The sequence below is a fragment of the Acanthochromis polyacanthus genome, chromosome 4 (genome assembly GCF_021347895.1).
Source record: "Acanthochromis polyacanthus isolate Apoly-LR-REF ecotype Palm Island chromosome 4, KAUST_Apoly_ChrSc, whole genome shotgun sequence".
Lineage (NCBI taxonomy): Eukaryota > Metazoa > Chordata > Actinopteri > Pomacentridae > Acanthochromis > Acanthochromis polyacanthus.
Window position 1 is genome coordinate 15,897,750 of NC_067116.1, and position 24,423 is coordinate 15,922,172.

At 42.5% G+C, this 24,423-nt stretch overlaps 2 protein-coding genes across 2 annotated transcripts; both read right to left on the reverse strand.

Annotated features, from left to right (window-relative positions):
• Nucleotides 1-3,991: 3,991 nt before the first annotated feature.
• Nucleotides 3,992-8,820, reverse strand: LOC110953761 (mucin-2-like). The gene is made up of 2 exons (XM_051947623.1): nt 8,781-8,820; nt 3,992-5,604 (listed from the first exon to the last, which is right to left on the reverse strand). The coding sequence occupies exons 1-2, from the start codon at nt 8,818-8,820 to the stop codon at nt 4,064-4,066; spliced, it is 1,581 nt and encodes a 526-aa protein (XP_051803583.1). The 3' UTR covers nt 3,992-4,063.
• Nucleotides 8,821-17,236: 8,416 nt separating this feature from the next.
• On the reverse strand, nt 17,237-23,836 carry LOC127533754 (mucin-2; the record flags this gene model as incomplete). The annotated part of the gene is made up of 2 exons (XM_051947624.1): nt 17,237-17,241; nt 17,674-23,836. Coding segments are annotated over 2 exons (6,168 nt in total), but the record flags the coding sequence as incomplete, so codon positions are not given.
• Nucleotides 23,837-24,423: the final 587 nt, after the last annotated feature.

Genomic DNA, 24,423 nt, shown 5'->3' on the forward strand with positions numbered 1-24,423 from the left:
TTTAATTAAAATATTTTCTCTTTCTGCACAATCAGATGGTCAGGCAGAGGTTTCCTTTGAAGATCTCCTCACCTTCATCACAGGAGGAGATCAGCTGCCTCCTCATGGGTTCCCCACTTTGATCTTCCTGCGTTTTTACTCCCAGGTTGGTGTTTATCACATTAATATGAAAATACTGAAAACATCATGTGACAGACAGTCTGCCCCCTAAGGGCCAGTGATCAGGCAGCTTTGTCACACACATTGTCAAAAATCAATTCTGCATCAAAACGTGGAGTCTTCGAAAAGTTTTCAAGAAAGTCTTCAAGCAGTCTTCAGAGTCTGATGCGAATAATTTATTTATTTATTCAATACAGAGGCTGTAAGAACAAACATGAGCAAGATCTCTGAGATTTTAACTGCCGAAACAAAGCATTGCATCAACTTTTATACCTATGCAAACGTCTTCTAAACACACCTCTTTCACCCTGAAAAGCCACAACCCATCGTCTTAAGACCCAATCAGGAAGTAATCGTACCCGAAAATGGACCACCTCCTCTCTTTTGCTTCTGCTAGGTCGGTATTATTCTCTGCTTAGCTCAGCATGCCCTGAGTTTCAACTCATGAGCGCCGACGTAGAGGACATGAACTTCCTGTCTCACGCCTTATATGGGCACACATGGGCTTCCATAGAGTTCTGTTGGGTTGCTGCTTTACACTGTGTCCTCATAACTTCAGTTGACCTGTTGGGTCTGCCCATTTTATCTTTAGCTCTTAAATTTGATTCCCACATTCCACTTTGTCTACGTTTATCTTTTGTTCAATTTGAAACCACAACACATTGCAGCTTTAATGAAGCTTGGTTTGACACACCTATATTTGATTATTTTTTTGGACAACTTGGGGCTCAACAGGCTGTAGACACAATGCAAACTGTAGTGTTTATTTCAAGTCTTGTTTGTGATGAATAATGACTGTAAAGCCAATATTCACAACCTTTTCAGCTCTAGTTTGGTTTACAGGAACTCCTGAGGGGGGAAAAAAAGCCTCTTTAACTAAATATGCTTCAGTGTATTCACAGGCTAGTTGCTAACTTTGTCTGTCTTTTGTTTGGTGCAGTAAACGGCAAAGCTGTTGAGAATCCCAAACCAGCAAAATATGCATGATATTATAGAAATAAGAGTTCTGAACAGCATTACCACCTGGAAATGTCTCTCCTGAAGTGCAGGTTTTTAAAAATGATGCAGATGTACGTCGTAACACTATGGGAATTCACAACTAAAAAAAAAAACCCAAACGTGTATTTTTGGATGCACATGGCCGAGCACACTGCTTTCAGATGAAATGTGTCTTTTCTTCTGTTTCGAGATGAATCTTTATGTCACGTTTCCTTCATTGTGACTTCATTTTCCAGGATGCGAGCATGTCAAACATTCGTCTACCCTACGCCTTCCCCTCATCTCTGGAGGTCTTCCTGCCAAGGGGAGTGTCGGCGGCTGCGGACCTGCTGGCGCTGCTGAACAGAGCCATGCACCAACAGAGCTGGGCTTCACATTTCCAGACAGGAGCTGATGACTGCAAAGAAGTGAGGGCATGACTATGAAGTGGATGTGTCATGCTGAAACTGCCTTTGGGAAGCTGAAAAGTTTCTGCAGGATGTTAGCAAAGACCGAGAGGAAAGACATCCAGCAGTTTGTTGCATTCATTAATTTAACTCATGACATGATAAGAGAGTCCAGACATGTGCTTGTATTATTTTAAACATTGAGCATTTGTAGTCTGTTGCATTTTATTCATTTATTGTCTGGTGTATGTGGGCAGGTTTGCACGTGCTGTAATTTCTTTGTGCCATGGAAACAATAATGTCTTTTAAAAGAGAAGGAGGAAATGATGTTTAGCACACCGCAACAAGGCTGAGGTCTTTTTGGCTGCTGTAGATGAGATATACTGGATTGATGCAGCTGAACACAGGAAAGTCAGCTTTTCTGATTATTTAAAAAATATGTTTTATCATGATTAAAAAATATTCCAGCATACAGTAAATTTAGCATCACGCGCCACCACTTTGACAGTTTAAAGAGCTAGTATTGCATAATTTCACATTTTAGATTTCACATTTATGATCGGCTATTTTAAGTTAGTTACAGATTCACCAGACAGTTAATATCATCTTTTTATATTTTCTGAAAATGTTTAAAGGCAAATCGGAACAATTGATGCAGATATAAATCTATTTGCTTTAACATAAATGATGAATAAAGTTTCCTTTAAGATCTTTAATAAATAAGGCAAAGAAGAAACACTTCCTACGGCTACTTCACTTTATTCTTTACAAATAGTGCCATATACCATGAAAACACCAGCGATCTGGAGTTTTAACTGCAGTGTTAAATCACATGAAAGTCCTTTGTTGCGTACATTTTATGTACCTACCTACAAAAACAAGAATTCACAAAAATGATCTGAAAAACTTATTTCAGTCAGTGTTTCACAGTAAAATGTAACGCTTTATGATACCTGTGGAGAACCAAACATCGTGTTGGCAGAAGTGAGCCAGCTACAAGAAGATGCCAAACTAAAAAGCAGCCTGCAAAAGGTAAAATAATAATAATTGCACAAAGGGAAAAAACTTGGACAGAAAATGTACTCTTAGAATTACATACTAACATTTATAATACAGTGCTGAGTTGTGGTGTTATCTCTTCAATAGATCAAATTTCTTGGTTTAAACTTCCTTGTTCTGTGTAATTTGATACATGGGTCAACTCCACAATTCCCATGTAGCCACCAGCATGGTACTACAAATATCTGATTTGATTAAATGAAAAGAAAAAAAAAAAAAACGAGAACAATGACATTTGACAGAAGGCTCAAACTGCAGAAAATATTTCCAGATTCCATGAAATGATTGAGGTCTACCTCTGCTTCAGATGATGTAAAAGCAGTACCTCCAGCACATGCTTGAATTGCTGTCTTTGTGTGTTCACTTCTGATTGTTTCTGTAGCTTCTATGGGCCAACTTGAACTTTTTGAATATTTGTCACAGTTACTGTGTGAGCTGTTCCATTCAAGAGCTCTTCTCCGAGAACCTACATAGAAAGAAGATACAGAGATGAATCATCAGTAGTTGCATCTCATTCCTTTTCAGTTTGGCAGTGTTAGAGAACTGACAACACAAAGTTACTCACACACTCTTTTACCTACCTGCTTAACAAGCTCCATGATAGTTCCATTGCTGACTTCTCCAAAAGTAGTTATCTTCACTTGGAGCGCCAGTGACACCAAGTCTGTGAAGCAATAAATTTAGAAATTAATAAGGAAATAAAACATACAAAATTTTTGAATGTAATGTTCGAAGATCCTCCTTCCATTCCAGTTTTGAGGCTAAGCTGAATAAGACCATCATTACTAAATTTGTCTTTTCAGGACTTTCTCTAGCAGGTGTTTGCAAATATGTCATGAATGCTGGAACAAACAAAACAAATACAGGCAACATATAATATTGTCTGCTTCATTGCAATCTAAACCCCTTTAGTCGTGCTATATGACTATTTTGGCTATTGTATATTTAAAAGTTGGGAACATTCCGTCTCCAGTTGATTTTTACTGAAGCTCCTATGATTTCCATGACCAGGATGACTGACAATCTTCACAGACATATTGTGAACAACGGTTCTAGTTCTCTTTGGGTCAAAATGTACCATGTTTTATTGTAAGGCCCTGCTAGTATTGCTCAAGTCACAGCAGAAAATTTAACTGAATAACAAAAGTGATTTATACTGTACATTTGTAAATAGACTGTTTGCACTATCTTTAAGATTTCTTTTGCACTGAATAGGAGAAGCGCTCCAATCTCGTTATACACTGTATAATGACAATGAAGCGCATTCTATTCTATTCTATTCTATTCTATTCTATTCTATTCTATTCTATTCTATGTAATAGAAAAACAAGAAAACAAAGTCAAATATAAGCAGAAACTCTTTTTGGGTCATTGGTCATATTCTGGGAAAAACAAGAATGCTTAAAGTTTTTCTGTATATCAAATAGAAAGTAATACAATATATCTGTTGTTTTTTGATTTCACATACCTTGCACCACGGGTGTTGAAAGAGTTGGAGTCATTTGGGGAGTGGTAGTTGGAACTTCAGGTGTGGTGGTTGCTAGTGTCACAGTTGTTGGCGCTGCATTTGATAGTGCTATAGGTGTTGGTACTGCAGTAGTTGGTGCTGCAGTTGCGGTTGAAACTGCAGTTGTGATGGTTGGTGCTACAGTAGTTGGTGCTACAGTTGTTGGTGCTGCAGTTGATGGTGCTACAGTTGTTGGCGCCGCATTTGATGGTGCTGTAGTTGTTGGTGCTGCAGTAGTTGGTGCAGCTGTGGATGTTGGTGCTACAATTGTTGGTACTTCAGTAGTTGGTGTTGCAGTTGCAGTTGAAACTGCATTTGTGATGGTTGGTGCTGCAGTTGTTGGTGCAGCTGTGATTGTTGGTACTGCAGTAGTTGGTGCTGCAGTTGTGGTTGAAACTGCAGTTGTGATGGTTGGTGCTGCAGTTGTTGGTGCTACAGTTGTTGGTGTTGCAATTGATGCTGCAGTTGTTGGTGCTACAGTTGTTGGTGTTGCAATTGATGCTGCAGTTGTTGATGCTACAGTTGTTGGTGTTGCAATTGATGCTGCAGTTGTTGTTGGTGGTGCTACAGTTGTTGGTGCTGCAGTTGTTGATGCTGTAGTTAAGGTTGCTGGTGCTGCAGTTGTGGTTGAAACTGCAGTTGCGATGGTTGGTAGTGTAGTTGTTGGTGCTGCAGTTGTTGGTGCTACAGTTGTTGGTGTTGCAATTGATGCTGCAGTTGTTGTTGTTGGTGCTACAGTTGTTGGTGCTGCAGTTGTTGATGCTGCAGTTGTTGGTGCTGTATTTCCAGTTGCTGGTGCTGCAGTAGTTGGTGCTGTGGTTGTGGATGTTGGTGCTGTATCTGTTGGTGCTGCATTTGCAGTTGTTGGTGCTGCAGCTGTGGTTGTTGGTGCTACAGTTGGTGCAGCAGCTGTGGTTGTTGGTGCTACAGTTGTTGGTAATGCAGTTGTTGATGCTGTGGTTGTGGTTGTTGGTGCTGCAGTTGATGGTGCGGTAGTTGTTGATGCTCCAGTTGTTGATGCTGCAGGTGTTGGTGCTGTAGTTGTGGCTGTTGGTGCTGCCGTTGTTGATGCTGTAGTTGTTGGTTTTACAGTTGGTGGTGCTGCAGCTGTGGTTGTTAGTGCTGAAGTTATGGTTGTTGGTGCTGTGGTTATGGTTGTTGGTGCTGTAACTAATGTTGTTGTTATTGATGCTGCATTTGTGGTTGTTGATACTACAGTTGATGGTGCTGCAGTTGTTGTCATTGGTGCTACAGTTGTTGGTACTGCGGTTGTTGTTGCTGTGGTTGCTGGTGCTGCAGTTGTGGTTGAAACTGCAGTTGCAATGGTCGGTGCTGTAGTTGTTGATGCTACAGTTGTTGGTGCTGCGGTTGATTGTTTTGTAGTTGTGGTTATTGGCGCTGCAGTTGTTGGTGCTGCAGTTGTTGGTGGTACAATTGTTGATGATACAGTTGTTGGTGCTGTGGTTGTGGTTGTTGGTGCTGCAGTTGTTGGTGCTGTAGTTGTTGATGATACAGTTGTTGGTGCTGTGGTTGTGGTTGTTGGTGCTGTGGTTGTGGTTGTTGGTGCTGCAGTTGTTGGTGCTGTAGTTGTTGATGCTACAGTTGTTGGTGTTGTGGTTGTTGGTGCTGCAGTTGTGGTTGAAACTGCAGTTGCAATGGTCAGTGCTGTAGTTGTTGATGCTACAGTTGTTGGTGTTGCATTTGCAGTTGGTGGTGCTGCATTTGTTGATGCTGTAGTTGTTGGTGTTGGAGTTGTTGGTGCTGCAGTTGATTGTGGTGTAGTTGTGGTTATTGGCGCTGCAGTTGTTGGTGCTGCAGTTGTTGGTGCTGTAGTTGTTGGTGCTACAGTTGTTGGTGTTGTGGTTGTGGCTGTTGGTACTGTAGTTGGTGTGGCAGTAGTTGTTGTCATTGGTGCTGCAGTTGTGGTTATTGGTGCTAAAGTTGTTGATGCTCCAGTTGTTGGTGCTGTGATTGTTGGTGCTATAGTTGTGGTTGAAACTGCAGTTGTGATGGTTGGTGCTACAGTTGTGGTTGTTGTTGGTGTTGCAGTTGTTGCAGGAATTGGTGCTGCATTTGTGGTTGTCGGTGCTGCAGTTGTTGGTGCTGCAGTCAATGTATCTGTGAACAAAGAATTACCAGACAGCCATAAAAGTGTTGTTGTATGAGATCTCAGTGACGGAGGTGAGCCTCCAGTGTTTATTTGAGCTCTGGCCATACGAGTCAAATTTTCTAGGACCTTTGTTTTATTTATTTTGTCTTCAGTTATTAACAGAGCATAGTATACACTGTCAAACTGAACTCTGACTCAAGAATAATTAAATTTTCCAGCCTTTGATCATTCATCTTTAAGCTGCTTCATGCCGCTTAAGTGCAATATTTTTACTGCGTGCAAATACAAGCTACTGTATAAGTTCAGAATTGTCTGTATATAAAACAATTACACAAGTACTTATATTTTTCATTTTTACTATTTCATGTATAATTTTAGCTACTTTTTAATGATATATCTGTTAGTTATTGATGTTGGTGTTTTTCTCAGTATTTCATTTGAACGAGAACTTCTTTCTTACTGTATTTATGAAAAAAAGTCTTCAACCTTGAACACTGACAGATGCTAATGAATGTTTCATTTTTTCATGTGATCTGCTGATTCATATGCACAAAAATAGAAGAAAAATAGAAATGATAACTCTTTTATCCTTTCACAATTCTTTCATTCGCCTTTAAAAATGTAAGCAGTGGTACCTCATGCTGTCTGTCAGCCTGTATTTATGTCAATACTCTTGTGTATGGTTCTCCAAATGTCCTTGACAGAGAACCATTTAACCATTAAATGCCCTCTTGAAAGTCAACCAACTAAACAAATCAATTGCTTTTAACCCGATGTAACAAGTACTCAGACTTTCTGTTGTGTAACTGCAACATAATCAAGTTTTAAGTAACTTTAGCTCTAAGATGGTTAAGTCTAACATTAACGCATGTATTTATGCTTATGATTCGTTAATGTTTTGTTTTGTTTGTTTTGTAATTCTAAACAGCAATGAAAGACTCAATGAAAACCACAAAGACATGACTTGTAGTGAATATTTACCTTGTGTTGAGGCCACATGAAAACATGCAAACAAAAATATCCAATAAAAGAAAATTGTCTCCATGCCAAGTGCTGTTCTTCGAACTATTCTCAGTAGAAACTGGTTTTTCTGCTTGTGAGATTGTGCCAAGTATGTGACTTGCTCCTCCTTCAGCTATTCAGTGGGAGTGACAAGGCACTAATCACAGAGGCTTCTTCCAGGTAAGATGATATAAATTATAATAATAGAACATGATACAAATTAGCTCATCCAATGCATAATATATTTGAATAAGTCTGCAGTGGCATATAGCATCTGATTGACAATCCAGTTCTGTCAGAATAGTAAGAAGTTTGTATATTGTAAGTTAAACTGCTGCATGGAGCAGCTTTTGTAGAACGTAAAAGCATTAGTCTTAATCAGTTAAATTATTAAATCACATTGTAAGCTATAGAAATGAAGGGAAAATGCTTAGAGAACATCATTCACAGTTCATTTGTGAGTCTTCAGGCTGTGGTTCATGCCAACATCGACAAGAGATTGACACACATCACAACAGGAACAGACATGATCATCTTAACTTCATCAGTTTTATGAAGGAGGTAGATATTGATTTTTAACATAATTATTTTGAGCAATACTTTGTATTGAGGCTGCACAGTGTTTGTCATTGTTGCTTTACAGCTTGAAGATCTCCAGTTCGTGTCCCTGACTGGGATCTTTCTGCATGGAGTTTCCATGTTCTCCCTGTGCATGCATGGCTTTTCTCTGGGTTCTCCGGTTTCCTCCCACAGTCTAAAATCATGCTGAGGTTAATTGGTGATTCTAAATTGTCCATAGGTGTGAATGTTAGTGCAATGGTTTGTCTGTATTTGTAGTCCTGTAATAGACTGTTGACCTGTCCAGGATGTCCCCTGCCTTCACACTAAATCAGCTGGGATAGACTCTAGCCCCATGTGACCTCAATGAGAATTAAGTGGTGTATAGATAATGGATGGATGGATGGATGGCCTTCTTTGTATATCTTTTGTATATCTGTGTTTTCCATATGAATGTGTTACTGTGAATTAAATACTATTCGTACACTCAACACCCAGGCGTTTTACAGCCATGAGAAAACTGGTAACAAGTAATAATAATAACTTTATTTATAAAGCGCTTTCCGTCAAAGCGCTGTACACAGAAATAAAAACAGATAAATAAAAACAATAAAAACAGAACAATAAAAAAGACATCAGTAAAACAAACAATTTAAGATTCATATATAAAAGAAAAGAGGTGGGTCTTCAGCTTAGTTTTAAATACATTAATGGACGATGCCTGCTTGATTTCAGCAGGTAGACTGTTCCACAATGTAGGTGCCCGGAAAGAAAAAGCTCGTTCCCCCACCATCTTTTAACAGACCTTCGGGATGTTCAGAAGTCCAGTCCCCTGGGAACGGAGAGCCTGAGCGGGGACAGATTCAACAGGCTGGATAAATAAGACGGGGCAATTCCATTAACAATTTTATAGGTAGTAGCAGCACCTTAAAGTCTGCTCTAACATGAACTGGTAGCCAATGCAGAGAGGCCAGCACTGGAGTAATATGCTCGTATTTACTTGTTCTGGTCAGAACTTGAGCTGCTGCGTTCTGGACCATCTGCAGAGCATGAAGGCTCTTCACTGGCAGACCTGATAAAAGGACATTGCAATAGTCCAACCGTGAGGAAACAAAAGCATGAATTAGGACCTCAGCATCCTAAAATGACAGACTTGGTCAGATTTTAGAGATATTTCTGAGGTGGAAAAAGGCCAATCTGGTCATCTCTTTAATATAGAATTTAAATGAGAGGGTTTTATCAAAGAGTACACCAAGATTCTTAACTCTGTAACACAGGATAAACCTATTGAATTAATTCATGCACATAAAAGTAGAGGTTATGCACAAAATATTTTATGGGATTCCACCAAGGTTAAATTGCAAAACTATATTTTGCCAAACAACAATCTAAATAATGTAGTTTTCTAATTAATATGTAAGGTGTCAAAAACAACCTTGAATGGCCTGACTCTAGCCCTGATGCCATAGACAGGGTTCCCACTGAAAATTGAAAACTAAATTCCAGGACTTTTCCAGGATATTCCAGGATAAAAATCATTCAATTTCCAGGACTTTGAACGAAATTTCTGAAACAATTTTCTCATACAAACTAATGTTTCTGGCCTCCTCCACCCCTTACAGCCAGCCGATTCCACCCACTTTATTATACTATACAGTCTACCTGTGTTAGATAACAACATTAAAGTGTCAGGTAAAATACCAACTACAAAAATTCAGCTTATATACTTAAATCACGATATTTGCATGTATCACTATATCATGATAATATAAAAATGCCACGATACGATTATCGAGGGACACTTTTATTGCGATAGACGATAATATCATGTATCGTCCCAACCCTAACAGTGGGATGACAAGCAGCCACTGTACTGCCTATAGATGTGTGAAAATTAGCTCTGGAGGCAAGGGATGCCAAACCCTTTCAGCATTCCACCTTTTCTAAACTACATACAGTTACTACACTAAACCAAAGACCCAAACAAGGTTACATGTACAAGTATGGAAAGAAGTGCACTACATAGGAGAGTCCACTGCATAATGTAATACAAAGATTAGAAACTGGAAGGCTGCCAATGCCATGTGATAGGTGCAGACATGACACACTGTAGAATATTGAGCACAACCAACATCCATGCAACACTGAATTCAAGAACTTTCAATGACTTTTGTAGCTGATAATCCTAATTCCAGGACCACCTGATTTGTGGCAGTATTTCAGGACTTTTCCATGACTTTCCAGGATCACTTTTTTTCCAGGACTTTCCAGAATTTTCAAGGACTGTGGGAACCCTGCATAGAGCCTGATAGATAACATCATCATTCTCTTTTGTAATTCATAGTTTTATGATTTTGGAAACACTGGGTCAGAGAAGAAAGTACAGCCCCATCAACACTGTGAATTTCCCCTTTGTTATTAAGAAGTCCTTACTGGAAACCAACACCTAGGCTGTCAAGCAGGTTTTTTGTTTGTTTTCTTTTTCTGTCCTGCAGTTTGCCTCCTTCTGCTCTGTTACATCAAACTGGATTATTCTCTATCATTGCTGGACTTTTACTATTATCATTTAAGTTTCATCTACATGATGTGGACTCTCAGCTCAACTCTTGATAAAAACTTTGCAGATTCTCTCTTACTGAGTGCTCTTCCAAAGCAGAGATACAGTTATATAAACTGTCCTATATAAATTATTTACTACTGAACAGCAGCTGAAAAACATTTGACATTGTACATTTGGGCCTTTATTCATCTTGTACAAGCTGTGCTCATTACTTTAGTAAACTGTGTTGGAACAATTACTTGCATTATTTATTATTTACTGTTTTGCACTGTAGTACTGTTGTTTTCCTGATGGTGTGTTTTTGTCACTGTACTTTTAAATTTGTACTTAATCACTGACATCTGAGGGCAAATTCTTATTCCTGAGAGACAATAGTTGGCAGGCAAGTACCGGTGCTATTTGTATTACTGTTTCACTATTTCACTCTTTTTAAGAGAGGTACTATAATAAATATTTTTTTACATCTGTTATTGTGGATAAACTGCTTTGATTTGCAAAAAAAACAACAAACCACACTGATGAATACATAACATTTTCTTGCTATGTTTTCATTTATTGATAATGATGCTTTTTCTCACCTGATGGCTTGTCATTTGATTTAAGGCTCTCTGGTTGTTTCCTAAATGCTGTTCTGAAAAGACATTATTTGCTACATTTTTAGTTTTACACAATATTTCTTTGAAATATCAATGTTTTGTGTCTATTTTAAATATCTTAATTTAACTGCTGTATCCCTGTGTCTAACAACACCAAAACAATCAGTTAAAAATAAATGTTTAAAGAAAGTGTATAACATTTGAGGCTGAACATTTTATTGCATTTTTTTATGAAAGCAACTCCAATAAATACACCAGCTATTTGGTTCTCATTATTATTATTATTGTTATTATCATTATTATTATGCTTTTTTATTATAAAAATACAGTACATTATACCCTCTTAAGTCCAAAAATTATATTTAAGTATCATAAACCAAACCCAACCAATTAATGAGCTACATTTTTATACAGGAAAGATGGCACTACCACATGATTTTTTGACATTTATTAAGCACATTTATACAGAGTCTATGGACCTCTGGGGTGGCTGGATGCAACAAAATAACCAGTTGTTAATGGTTTGGGTAAAATAATTTTATTGCTTGGTGGCCATTTGAACATAAAAGTGATCATACAAAGAACACAAGACTGGTGGATGTTGCCAAATCAAAGAACAGAATGAAACGAAAGCTAACAGAGTTCATTACTAAGCTGAACACAAAACAATAAAACTAAACTCCTTAGGCAAACTTAAATACAGGAACAACAGCCACCATGAATAACAAAAAATAATACAAAGAGTACACAAAGACAAACTAAACAAAACTGCTGCCTCTGAATACACACACACATTGTACACACAGTACACAATGACTCTAAATGCTAAATAGCTTCTTCCCTAAGTTGGCAGACCGTTGATAGGAGCCTCAGTCTCCACTGAGACTTGGGACTCCACACCAAATCAGCAGCTGTCAACAGAAGCTCGGATTTGTTCGAAGCACCCACCACAAGTGCTTAAAGACCGAAGGACCACACAGGGCAACAACTCTTATAGGTACCAGGGTGGACTGGTCACAAATACCAACCACCTTGACTGAAAGTTTGACTGTCATGTTTAGTCTCTTCAGGTGTGGCTTGTGGGAGGAGACATCATGCAGAATCCCAGGTGGAAACTGGAGCTCAATCTTCAGCCAGTTGTATTCGATAAGGTCCCCACATGCCATCCAGACCTGCAGAGGCTGTATAAAGTTCATCACCAACCACCAGTAGCACAGGACAATCTGACAAATCTGTTGCCATCATGGTTCCTACGGAAGGAATATTCTAGTCCGGACAGTTTCCGTGTAACACACCCTGCTCAGCTGTCCAAAGCTCTTCTCTATCCACAGGGACTTGACTAGTTCAGTGTTTCCTCTGTTAAAGCTAAGCTTCATGCAATGATAGTTTGTTTTATTGTTGTAGGAAACAGAATGTGTTTTTACCAAGTTAACTAACTGTAAAATCCACTAAGCTAAGCATTAGCATGTTTGTTTTGCTAGCTGGTGAGCTAAACAACATGAGCAACATCCAATTTTAACACAATAAATTGCACAATTGTTCTTAATAAAGTGTCAGTGGGCGTGCATCAGAACAATAAGGAAAAGTGACAAAAATTTTCTGGAAAAAATTTTTTGTCACAAGGTCAGATGTAACGCTGCATAATTATGTTTAGATAGAACAAATTATGACGCTGCAGAAGTAAGCCAGTAACAATAAAAAAACAAACTATATAGCAGCCTGACTGAAATTAAGCAAAGAGAAAGGACATCAAGGAAAAATTTTCAAACAATTACTCTTCACAGCTGCGTATTAACACTTACTACAGTGGTGAGTTGGGCTGCCTTCAGAGAGGGCAATTCCCATTCTGTCTCCTAGTATCCTGATATACACCGATCACGCATAACATTATGACTACTGACAGGTGAAGTGAATTACATTGATTATCTCGTCATCATGGCACCTATTAGCAGGTTGGATATACAGTGCCTATCATAAGTATTCACCCCCCTTTGATGTTTTACCCTTTTATTGCTTTCATAAATCAATCATGGTCAATAAAATTGAGCTCTTTTAACAAAAACATTTATTGGAAAAAACTCTTTAATTTCAAAGTGAAAACAGATTTCTATAAAGTAATGTTAATGAAAGAAAATTATATAAATAAAAATAATTGTTTGCATAATTATTCACCCCCTTTTTAATTTAATGGTCTAATTCAATAGAGGTCCATCAAATTGTTGCCAATAGTCTCACAATTAGTGAAATGAAGATCACCTGAGTGGTGTGGGTGTGTTTCAAGTGATTGAGTTGTAAAACATCTGTGTCTGAAGGGTCCAGAGAGTGGTTGATCAGTATTCCTGGCTACCATTACACCATGAAGACAGAAGAACACTCTAAGCAACTCAGGGAAAGGGTTATTGAGAAGTACAATTCAGGGGATGGTTACAAACAAATTTCCAAGGCACTGAACATCCCCCGGAGTTCAGTGAAATCAATTATCAAGAAATGGAAGGAATGTGGCACTTGTGTGAATCTGCTTAGATCAGGCCGCCCTCGTAAACTGAGTGACCGTGCAAGTAGGAGACTAGTGAGAGAAGCCACCAAGACCCCTACAACTACTCTGAAGGAGTTACAAGCTTCAGCTGCTGAGATGAGAGAGACTGTGCACGTAGCAACTGCTGCCGGGTTCTTCACCGGTCAAAGCTTTATGGGAGAGTGGCAATGAGAAAGCCACTGTTGAAGAAAAGTCATATTAGATCTCAACTAGAGTTTGCCAAAAAGCACGTGGAAGACTCCATGGTCAAGTGGAAGAAGATTCTTTGGTCTGATGAGACCAAAATTGAGCTTTTTGGCCATCAGACAAGACGTCATGTTTGGCAGAAACCAAGCACTGCACATCACCAAAAACACACCATCCCCACTGTGAAGCATGGTGGTGGCAGCATCATGCTGTGGGGATGTTTCTCAGCAACTGGACCTGGAAGGCTTGTAAAGACAAAGGGCAGAATGGATGCTGCAAAATACACTGAAATCCTGGGGGACAATCTTTTTCAGTCTGCAAGAGAACTACATCTTGGGAGAAGATTTATTTTCCAGCAAGACAATGATCCAAAACATACTGCAAAAGCTACACAGGAATGGTTAAAAAGAACCAGGTAAATGTTCTGGAGTGGCCGAGTCAAAGCCCAGACCTCAATCCTATAGAGAATTTGTGGCTGGACTTGAAAAGGGCTGTTCATGCCCGATACCCGCGCAACCTGACAGAGCTTGAGCAGTTTTGCAAAGAAGAATGGAGCAAAATTGCAGTGGGCAGATGTGCAAGACTGATTGAGACCTATCCACACAGACTCACTGCTGTGATTGCAGCCAAAGGTGAATCTACTAAATACTGACTTTAAGGGGGTGAATAATTATGCAAACAATTATTTTCTTTTATATAATTTTCTTTCATTAACATTACTTTATAGAAATCTGTTTTCACTTTGACATTAAAGAGTTTTTTCCAATAAATTTTTGTGTTAAGAGAGCCAAATTTTATTGACCATGATTGATTTATGAAATCAATAAAAGGGTAAAACATCAAAGGGGGTGAATACTTATGATAGGCACTGTATCATTCAGCAAGTCAATATTTTGTCCTCTAAGTTGATGTGTGGTCCGAGCTACTTTTGCTGAAATTGCTGAAGAGGTTAATGCCGGTTCTGATAGAAAGGTGTCAGAATACACAGTACATCGTAGTTTGTTGCATATGGGGCTGCATAGCTGGAGACCAGTCAGGATGACCCCTTTGCCCGGCCGGAAGCACCAACAGTGGACACGTGAGCATCAGAATTGGACCATGGAGCAATGGAAGAAGTTGACCTGGTCATGAGTCACATTTTCTTTTACATCACATGGATGGCCAGGTGTGTGTGCCTCGCTTACCCGGGGAACACATGGCACCAGGATGCATTATGGGAAGAAGGCAAGCCAGCAGAGGCAGTGTGATGCTTTGGGTAAAGTTCTACTGGGAAACCTTGGGTCCTGCCGTCAATGTGGATGTTACTTCAACATGTACCAGCTACCTAAGGATTGTTGCAGACCATGTACACTATTTAATGGAAATGGTATTCCCTGATGGCTGTGGTCTCTTTCAGCAGAATAATCTGGTATACCACAAAGCAAAAATGGTTCAGGAATGGTTTGAGGAGCTCAACAACAAGTCTGAGGTGTTGATTTGGCCTTTAAATTCCCCAGATCTCAGTCCAGTTGAGCGTCTGCGGGATGTGCTGGAGTCCCATCCATGGAGGCCCCCCACAGGACCTAAATGATCTGCTGCTAACATTTTGGTGCCAGATACCACAGCACACCTTCAGAAGTCTAGTGGAGTCCATACCTCGACGGCTCACGGCTGTTTTGGCAGCAAAGATGGGACCAACACAGTATTAGGCAGGTGGTCATAATGTTATGCCGGATCAGTGTATCTGTACAACACAGGGACCTGGCTTCACAGTTCAACTTTGCCAATCAGGCCACAACTCCAGAATGGAGCTGAGAAAATCAACAAGAAAAACATCAGATTTTCTTACAATTCATCCAACAATCAGACTTCAAAACTGAACATTAAAAGTGTACAAAATAGTTATTCTTCCATCGGAATTTATGGATTTAATCACACATCTCCTAAGTAATTATATTCGAGCATCAACCTACTCCTAAACCATATTAATAAATTTTAATATTGTATGTTGGTTTAAGGGCTGCTCAGTGGAGTAGTGGTTAGCACTTTCGCCTTGCAGCAAGAAGATCCCTGGTTTGAATCCCAGGGTGGGCCTGGGATCTTTCTGCATGGAGTTTGCATGTTCTCCCTGTATATGTGTGGGTTTTCTCCGGGTACTCCGGCTTCCTCCCACAGTCCAAAAATATGCTGAGGTTAATTGATTACTCTAAATTGCCCGTAGGTGTGAATGCGAGTGTGATTGTTTGTCTGTATATGTAACCCTGGGATAGGCTCCCGCGACCCTAATGAGGATAAAGCGGTGTATAGAGGATGGATGGATGGATGTTTGTTTAATCAAACAAACATCACTCAACTTACAATGCAATTCTACTTTAGCCACTGGAATCATAAGATTAAAAAAAGACATGTTGTGTAATTATTTAGTGGGCAGTCATTGAGGTAGTGTGTCTGTCCTGACAATCAGTGACACTGAGAAGTAATAATCTGTTGCGTACAGACCTGGGCAGAAAGGAAAGGAAATTACAGACATAATCAAAACTTGGTTATCTTACTTTGGTATGTCAAATCTTGGCTGTCTCATGAACTGGAAAGATGAGTCTATAAAAATACAAGGTTTAACTGACTCTTGTCACAAGAACAAAGACAGTTTCAGGTCCAGTAGATATGCTGCACATTGTGTCAGTAACACCTGAGTGACAATAGATTTCTCTGATTTGGAGTATGGTATGCACACCCTTGCTATGAGACACTCACTAAAGAAATAGTGGCTAATGTCTTAAGTGGATGATTTGTCATTTGAGTTTCAAGAAAGGAGGAATGAACGAGACACGTACTTTACTTGTTACCTTGTTGCAAGGGTTGCCAACATGACACTTGCTTCTCCAGTTACTATGCAAAGCACGAGAATTACTGGCACTTATAAATCACTTTGACAGATTAAATTTCTTGGTTTAAACTTCCTTGTTCTGTGTAATCAATACATGGGTCAACTCCACAATTCCCATGTAGCCACCAGCATGGTACTACAAATATTTAACTTGATAAAATGATTAAACCACTGTAGCTCAGTGGAGAACAATGACATTTGACAGGAGGCTCAAACTTTAGAAAATATTTTCAGATGCAATGAAACGATGGAGGTCAGATGATGCTAAAGCAATACCTCCAGCACATGCTTGAATTGCTGTCTTTGTGTGCTCACTTCTGATTGTTTCTGTAGCTTCTATGGGCCAACTTGAACTCTTTGAATATTTGTCACAGTTACTGTGTGAGCTGTTCCATTCAAGAGCTGTTCTCTAAGAACCTACATAGAAAGAAGATACAGAGAGGAAACATCAGTAGTTGCATCTCATTCCTTTTCAATTTCACAGTGTTAGAGAATTGACAACACAAAATAATTCACACACTGTGTTTTACCTACCTGCTTAACAAGCTCAACGATAGTTCCATTGCTGACTTCTCCAAAGGTAGTTATCTTCATCTGGAGCGCCAGTGACACCAACTCTGTGACGCATTACATTTAGAAATGTATACGGAAATAACACATATGGAACTTTTGAATGTAATGGTTCAAAGATTCTCCTGTTTCAGTTTTGAAGCTAAGCTGAACAAGAACATCATTACTAAATTTGTCTTTTCATGAGTCTCTAAAGCAAGAGTTTGCAGACATCTCATCATAAATGCTGGAACAAACAAAACAAATACAGGCAACATATGATATTCTAGATCCCTATAGTTGTGATTAATGACTATCTTGGTTATTCTATATTTAAAAGTTGTAAACGTGACATTATTAGCATTTGGGATGCAACAACGGTTCCAGTTCTCTTTGGGTCAAAATGTATTGCACAATGTTTTACTGTAAGACCCGGCTATTATTGCACAAGTCACAGTGGAATGTTTTTTCAAACCTATTATGTAACATAAAACAAGAAAGAAGGCAGAAAACATTTTCTTGGTTACTCAGGAAAGTATTTAGTATTCAGTATATCAAATAGGAAGTAATACATTACAGTTGTTATGCCAATGCACATACCTTGCACTGAGGGTGTTGAAATGCTTGGAGTGGGTGGAAAAGTGGTGGTTGGTGCTGTAGTTGGGGTTGTTGAAGTTGTCAATGATGTTGAAGTTGTGCTGGTTGATGTTGTAACAGCAGCTGCAGTGGTTGATGCAACGATTGTAGTAGTTGTTGTTGGCACTGTGGTTGTTGGTGCTCTGGTTGTGGTTGTCGGTGCTGCCGTTGTGGTTGTTGGAACTGTGCTTGTGGTGGTTGTTAGTGCTACAGTCATTGTGGTTGGTGCTGCTGTTGTGGCAGTGTTTGCAGCAGTCATTGTAGTTGGAACTGTTGCTGTGGTAGTTGGTGCTGCAGTTGTGGTTGTTGGTGCTCTGGTTGTGGTTGTCGGTGCCGCCGTTGTGGTTGTTGGAACTATGCTTGTGGTGGTTGTTGGTGCTGCTGTTGTGGCAGTTGTTGCAGTAGTCATTGTAGTTGGAACTGTTGCTGTGGTAGTTGGTGCTGCAGTTGTGGTTGTTGGTGCTGCAGTTGTGGTTGTTGGTGTTGTGGTTGTGGTGGTTATTGGTGCTACAGTGGTTGTGGTTGGTGCAGCGGTTGTAGTCGTTGTTGTTGGCACTGTGGTTGTTGGTGCTCTGGTTGTGGTTGTCGGTGCTGCCATTGTGGTTGTTGGAACTGTGCTTGTGGTGGTTGTTGGTGTTGCAGACATTGTGGTTGGTGCTGCTGTTGTGGCAGCAATCATTGTAGTTGGAACTGTTGCGGTGGTAGCTGGTGCTGCAGTTGTGGTGGTTGGTGCTGTGGTTGTGGTTGAAGCTGCAGTTGTGGTGGTTGTTGGTGCAGCAGTCATTGTGGTTGGTGCAGCGGTTGTCGTAGTTGTTGTTGCAGCTGTGGTTGTTTGTGCGGTGGTTGTGGTTGTCGGTGCCGCCGTTGTGGTTGTTGGAACTGTGCTTATGGTGGTTGTTGGTGCTACAGTCATTGTGGTTGGTGCTGCTGTTGTGGCAGTGTTTGCAGCAGTCGTAGTTGGAACTGTTGCTGTGGTAGTTGGTGCTGCAGTTGTGGTGGTTGGTGCTGTGGTTGTAGTTGAAGCTGCAGTTGTGGTGGTTGTTGGTGCTACAGTGGTTGTGGTTGGTGCAGCGGTTGTAGTAGTAGTTGTTGCAGCTGTGGTTGTTTGTGCGGTGGTTGTGGTAGTTGGTGCTGCAGTTGCAGTGGTTGATGCAGCGATTGTAGTACTTGTTGTTGCAGCTGTGGTTGTTGGTGCTCTGGTTGTGGTTGTCGGTGCTGCCGTTGTGGTTGTTGGAACTGTGCTTATGGTGGTTGTTGGTGTTGCAGACATTGTGGTTGGTGCTGCAGTTGTGGCAGTTGTTGCAGCAATCATTGAAGTTGGAACTGTTGCTGTGGTAGTTGGTGCTGCAGTTGTGGTTGTTGGCGCGGTTGTGGTTGTCAGTGCCGCCGTTGTGGTTGTTGGAAATGTGCTTGTGGTGGTTGTTGGTGCTACAGTGGTTGTGGTTGGTGCAGCGGTTGTAATAGTAGTTGTTGCAGCTGTGGTTGTTTGTGCGGTGGTTGTGGTAGTCGGTGCTGCAGTTGCAGTGGTTGATGCAGCAATTGTAGTAGTTGTTGTTGCAGCTGTGGTTGTTGGTGCTCTGGTTGTGGTTGTCGGTGCCGCTGTTGTGGTTGTTGGAACTGTGCTTGTGGTGGTTGTTGGTGCTACAGTCATTGTAGTTGGAACTGTTGCTGTGGTAGTTGGTGCTGCAGTTGTGGTGGTTGGTGCTGTGGTTGTAGTTGAAACTGCAGTTGTTGTGGTTGTTGGTGCTACAGTGGTTGTGGTTGGTGCAGCGGTTGTAGTAGTTGTTGTTGCAGCTGTGGTTGTTTGTGCGGTGGTTGTGGTTGTCGGTGCTGCAGTTGCAGTGGTAGATGCAGCGATTGTAGTAGTTGTTGTTGCAGCTGTGGTTGTTGGTGCTCTGGTTGTGGTTGTCGGTGCCGCCGTTGTGGTTGTTGGAACTGTGCTTGTGGTGGTTGTTGGTGCTGTTGTTGTGGCAGTTGTTGCAGTAGTCATTGTAGTTGGAACTGTTGCTGTGGTAGTTGGTGCTGCAGTTGTGGTTGTTGGTGCTGCAGTTGTGGTTGTTGGTGTTGTGGTTGTGGTGGTTATTGGTGCTACAGTGGTTGTGGTTGGTGCAGCGGTTGTAGTCGTTGTTGTTGGCACTGTGGTTGTTGGTGCTCTGGTTGTGGTTGTCGGTGCTGCCGTTGTGGTTGTTGGAACTGTGCTTGTGGTGGTTGTTGGTGCTGCAGTCATTGTGGTTGGTGTTGCTGTTGTGACAGTGGTTCCAGCAGTCATTGTAGTTGGAACTGTTGCTGTGGTAGTTGGTGCTGCAGTTGTGGTGGTTGGTGCTGCAGTTGTGGTTGTTGGTGCTGTGGTTGTGGTTGAAGCTGCAGTTGTGGTGGTTATTGGTGCTGCAGTGGTTGTGGTTGGTGCAGCTGTGGTTGTTTGTGCGGTGGTTGTGGTTGTCGGTGCTGCAGTTGCAGTGGTTGATGCAGTAATTGTAGTAGTTGTTGTTGCAGCTGTGGTTGTTGGCGCGGTTGTGGTTGTCGGTGCCGCCGTTGTGGTTGTTGGAACTGTGCTTGTGGTGGTTGTTGGTGCTGCAGTCATTGTGGTTGGTGTTGCTGTTGTGACAGTGGTTCCAGCAGTCATTGTAGTTGGAACTGTTGCTGTGGTAGTTGGTGCTGCAGTTGTGGTGGTTGGTGCTGCAGTTGTGGTGGTTGGTGCTGTGGTTGTAGTTGAAGCTGCAGTTGTGGTGGTTGTTGGTGCTACAGTGGTTGTGGTTGGTGCAGCGGTTGTAGTAGTTGTTGTTGCAGCTGTGGTTGTTGGTGCTCTGGTTGTGGTTGTCGGTGCCGCCGTTGTGGTTGTTGGAACTGTGCTTGTGGTGGTTGTTGGTGCTGCTGTTGTGGCAGTTGTTGCAGTAGTCATTGTAGTTGGAACTGTTGCTGTGGTAGTTGGTGCTGCAGTTGTGGTGGTTTGTGCTGTGGTTGTGGTTGAAGCTGCAGTTGTGGTGGTTATTGGTGCTGCAGTGGTTGTGGTTGGTGCAGCTGTGGTTGTTTGTGCGGTGGTTGTGGTAGTCGGTGCTGCAGTTGCAGTGGTTGATGCAGCAATTATAGTAGTTGTTGTTGCAGCTGTGGTTGTTGGCGCGGTTGTAGTTGTCAGTGCCGCTGTTGTGGTTGTTGGTGCTCTGGTTGTGGTTGTCGGTGCCGCTGTTGTGGTTGTTGGAACTGTGCTTGTGGTGGTTGTTGGTGCTGCAGTCATTGTGGTTGGTGTTGCTGTTGTGACAGTGGTTCCAGCAGTCATTGTAGTTGGAACTGTTGCTGTGGTGGTTGGTGCTGCAGTTGTGGTGGTTGGTGCTGTGGTTGTAGTTGAAGCTGTAGTTGTGGTGGTTGTTGGTGCTACAGTGGTTGTGGTTGGTGCAGCGGTTGTAGTAGTTGTTGTTGCAGCTGTGGTTGTTTGTGCGGTGGTTGTGGTTGTCGGTGCTGCAGTTGCAGCGGTTGATGCAGCGATTGTATTAGTTGTTGTTGCAGCTGTGGTTGTTGGTGCTCTGGTTGTGGTTGTCGGTGCCGCCGTTGTGGTTGTTGGAACTGTGCTTGTGGTGGTTGTTGGTGCTGCTGTTGTGGCAGTTGTTGCAGTAGTCATTGTAGTTGGAACTGTTGCTGTGCTAGTTGGTGCTGCAGTTGTGGTTGTTGGTGCTGTGGTTGTGGTTGAAGCTGCAGTTGTGGTGGTTATTGGTGCTGCAGTGGTTGTGGTTGGTGCAGCTGTGGTTGTTTGTGCGGTGGTTGTGGTTGTCGGTGCTGCAGTTGCAGTGGTTGATGCAGTAATTGTAGTAGTTGTTGTTGCAGCTGTGGTTGTTGGCGCGGTTGTGGTTGTCGGTGCCGCCGTTGTGGTTGTTGGAACTGTGCTTGTGGTGGTTGTTGGTGCTGCAGTCATTGTGGTTGGTGTTGCTGTTGTGACAGTGGTTCCAGCAGTCATTGTAGTTGGAACTGTTGCTGTGGTAGTTGGTGCTGCAGTTGTGGTGGTTGGTGCTGCAGTTGTGGTGGTTGGTGCTGTGGTTGTAGTTGAAGCTGCAGTTGTGGTGGTTGTTGGTGCTACAGTGGTTGTGGTTGGTGCAGCGGTTGTAGTAGTTGTTGTTGCAGCTGTGGTTGTTGGTGCTCTGGTTGTGGTTGTCGGTGCCGCCGTTGTGGTTGTTGGAACTGTGCTTGTGGTGGTTGTTGGTGCTGCTGTTGTGGCAGTTGTTGCAATAGTCATTGTAGTTGGAACTGTTGCTGTGGTAGTTGGTGCTGCAGTTGTGGTGGTTTGTGCTGTGGTTGTGGTTGAAGCTGCAGTTGTGGTGGTTATTGGTGCTGCAGTGGTTGTGGTTGGTGCAGCTGTGGTTGTTTGTGCGGTGGTTGTGGTAGTCGGTGCTGCAGTTGCAGTGGTTGATGCAGCAATTGTAGTAGTTGTTGTTGCAGCTGTGGTTGTTGGCGCGGTTGTAGTTGTCAGTGCCGCTGTTGTGGTTGTTGGTGCTCTGGTTGTGGTTGTCGGTGCCGCTGTTGTGGTTGTTGGAACTGTGCTTGTGGTGGCTGTTGGTGCTGCAGTCATTGTGGTTGGTGTTGCTGTTGTGGCAGTGGTTCCAGCAGTCATTGTAGTTGGAACTGTTGCTGTGGTGGTTGGTGCTGCAGTTGTGGTGGTTGGTGCTGTGGTTGTAGTTGAAGCTGTAGTTGTGGTGGTTGTTGGTGCTACAGTGGTTGTGGTTGGTGCAGCGGTTGTAGTAGTTGTTGTTGCAGCTGTGGTTGTTTGTGCGGTGGTTGTGGTTGTCGGTGCTGCAGTTGCAGTGGTTGATGCAGCGATTGTAGTAGTTGTTGTTGGCACTGTGGTTGTTGGTGCTCTGGTTGTGGTTGTCGGTGCCGCCGTTGTGGTTGTTGGAACTGTGCTTGTGGTGGTTGTTGGTGCTGCTGTTGTGGCAGTTGTTGCAGTAGTAATTGTAGTTGGAACTGTTGCTGTGGTAGTTGGTGCTGCAGTTGTGGTGGTTTGTGCTGTGGTTGTGGTTGAAGCTGCAGTTGTGGTGGTTATTGGTGCTGCAGTGGTTGTGGTTGGTGCAGCTGTGGTTGTTTGTGCGGTGGTTGTGGTTGTCGGTGCTGCAGTTGCAGTGGTTGATGCAGTAATTGTAGTAGTTGTTGTTGCAGCTGTGGTTGTTGGCGCGGTTGTGGTTGTCGGTGCCGCCGTTGTGGTTGTTGGAACTGTGCTTGTGGTGGTTGTTGGTGCTGCAGTCATTGTGGTTGGTGTTGCTGTTGTGACAGTGGTTCCAGCAGTCATTGTAGTTGGAACTGTTGCTGTGGTAGTTGGTGCTGCAGTTGTGGTGGTTGGTGCTGCAGTTGTGGTGGTTGGTGCTGTGGTTGTAGTTGAAGCTGCAGTTGTGGTGGTTGTTGGTGCTACAGTGGTTGTGGTTGGTGCAGCGGTTGTAGTAGTTGTTGTTGCAGCTGTGGTTGTTGGTGCTCTGGTTGTGGTTGTCGGTGCCGCCGTTGTGGTTGTTGGAACTGTGCTTGTGGTGGTTGTTGGTGCTGCTGTTGTGGCAGTTGTTGCAGTAGTCATTGTAGTTGGAACTGTTGCTGTGGTAGTTGGTGCTGCAGTTGTGGTGGTTTGTGCTGTGGTTGTGGTTGAAGCTGCAGTTGTGGTGGTTATTGGTGCTGCAGTGGTTGTGGTTGGTGCAGCTGTGGTTGTTTGTGCGGTGGTTGTGGTAGTCGGTGCTGCAGTTGCAGTGGTTGATGCAGCAATTGTAGTAGTTGTTGTTGCAGCTGTGGTTGTTGGCGCGGTTGTAGTTGTCAGTGCCGCTGTTGTGGTTGTTGGTGCTCTGGTTGTGGTTGTCGGTGCCGCTGTTGTGGTTGTTGGAACTGTGCTTGTGGTGGCTGTTGGTGCTGCAGTCATTGTGGTTGGTGTTGCTGTTGTGGCAGTGGTTCCAGCAGTCATTGTAGTTGGAACTGTTGCTGTGGTGGTTGGTGCTGCAGTTGTGGTGGTTGGTGCTGTGGTTGTAGTTGAAGCTGTAGTTGTGGTGGTTGTTGGTGCTACAGTGGTTGTGGTTGGTGCAGCGGTTGTAGTAGTTGTTGTTGCAGCTGTGGTTGTTTGTGCGGTGGTTGTGGTTGTCGGTGCTGCAGTTGCAGTGGTTGATGCAGCGATTGTAGTAGTTGTTGTTGGCACTGTGGTTGTTGGTGCTCTGGTTGTGGTTGTCGGTGCCGCCGTTGTGGTTGTTGGAACTGTGCTTGTGGTGGTTGTTGGTGCTGCTGTTGTGGCAGTTGTTGCAGTAGTAATTGTAGTTGGAACTGTTGCTGTGGTAGTTGGTGCTGCAGTTGTGGTGGTTTGTGCTGTGGTTGTGGTTGAAGCTGCAGTTGTGGTGGTTATTGGTGCTGCAGTGGTTGTGGTTGGTGCAGCTGTGGTTGTTTGTGCGGTGGTTGTGGTAGTTGGTGCTGCAGTTGCAGTGGTTGATGCAGCAATTGTAGTAGTTGTTGTTGCAGCTGTGGTTGTTGGCGCGGTTGCAGTTGTCAGTGCCGCTGTTGTGGTTGTTGGTGCTCTGGTTGTGGTTGTCGGTGCCGCCGTTGTGGTTGTTGGAACTGTGCTTGTGGTGGTTGTTGGTGCTGCAGTCATTGTGGTTGGTGTTGCTGTTGTGGCAGTGGTTCCAGCAGTCATTGTAGTTGGAATTGTTGCCGTGGTAGTTGGTGCTGCAGTTGTGGTGGTTGGTGCTGTGCTTGTAGTTGAAGCTGCAGTTG

Bases quoted from the DNA above. Each gene is read 5' to 3' on its own strand.
- LOC110953761 (XM_051947623.1), bottom strand. From the start codon at position 8,820: ATGGTCCAGAACGCAGCAGCTCAAGTTCTGACCAGAACAA. The intron at 5,605-8,780 runs GTAAATACGAGC...CAACAACTACAG, and splicing joins TCAAGTTCTGACCAGAACAA to CACCAACAACTGCAGCACCA.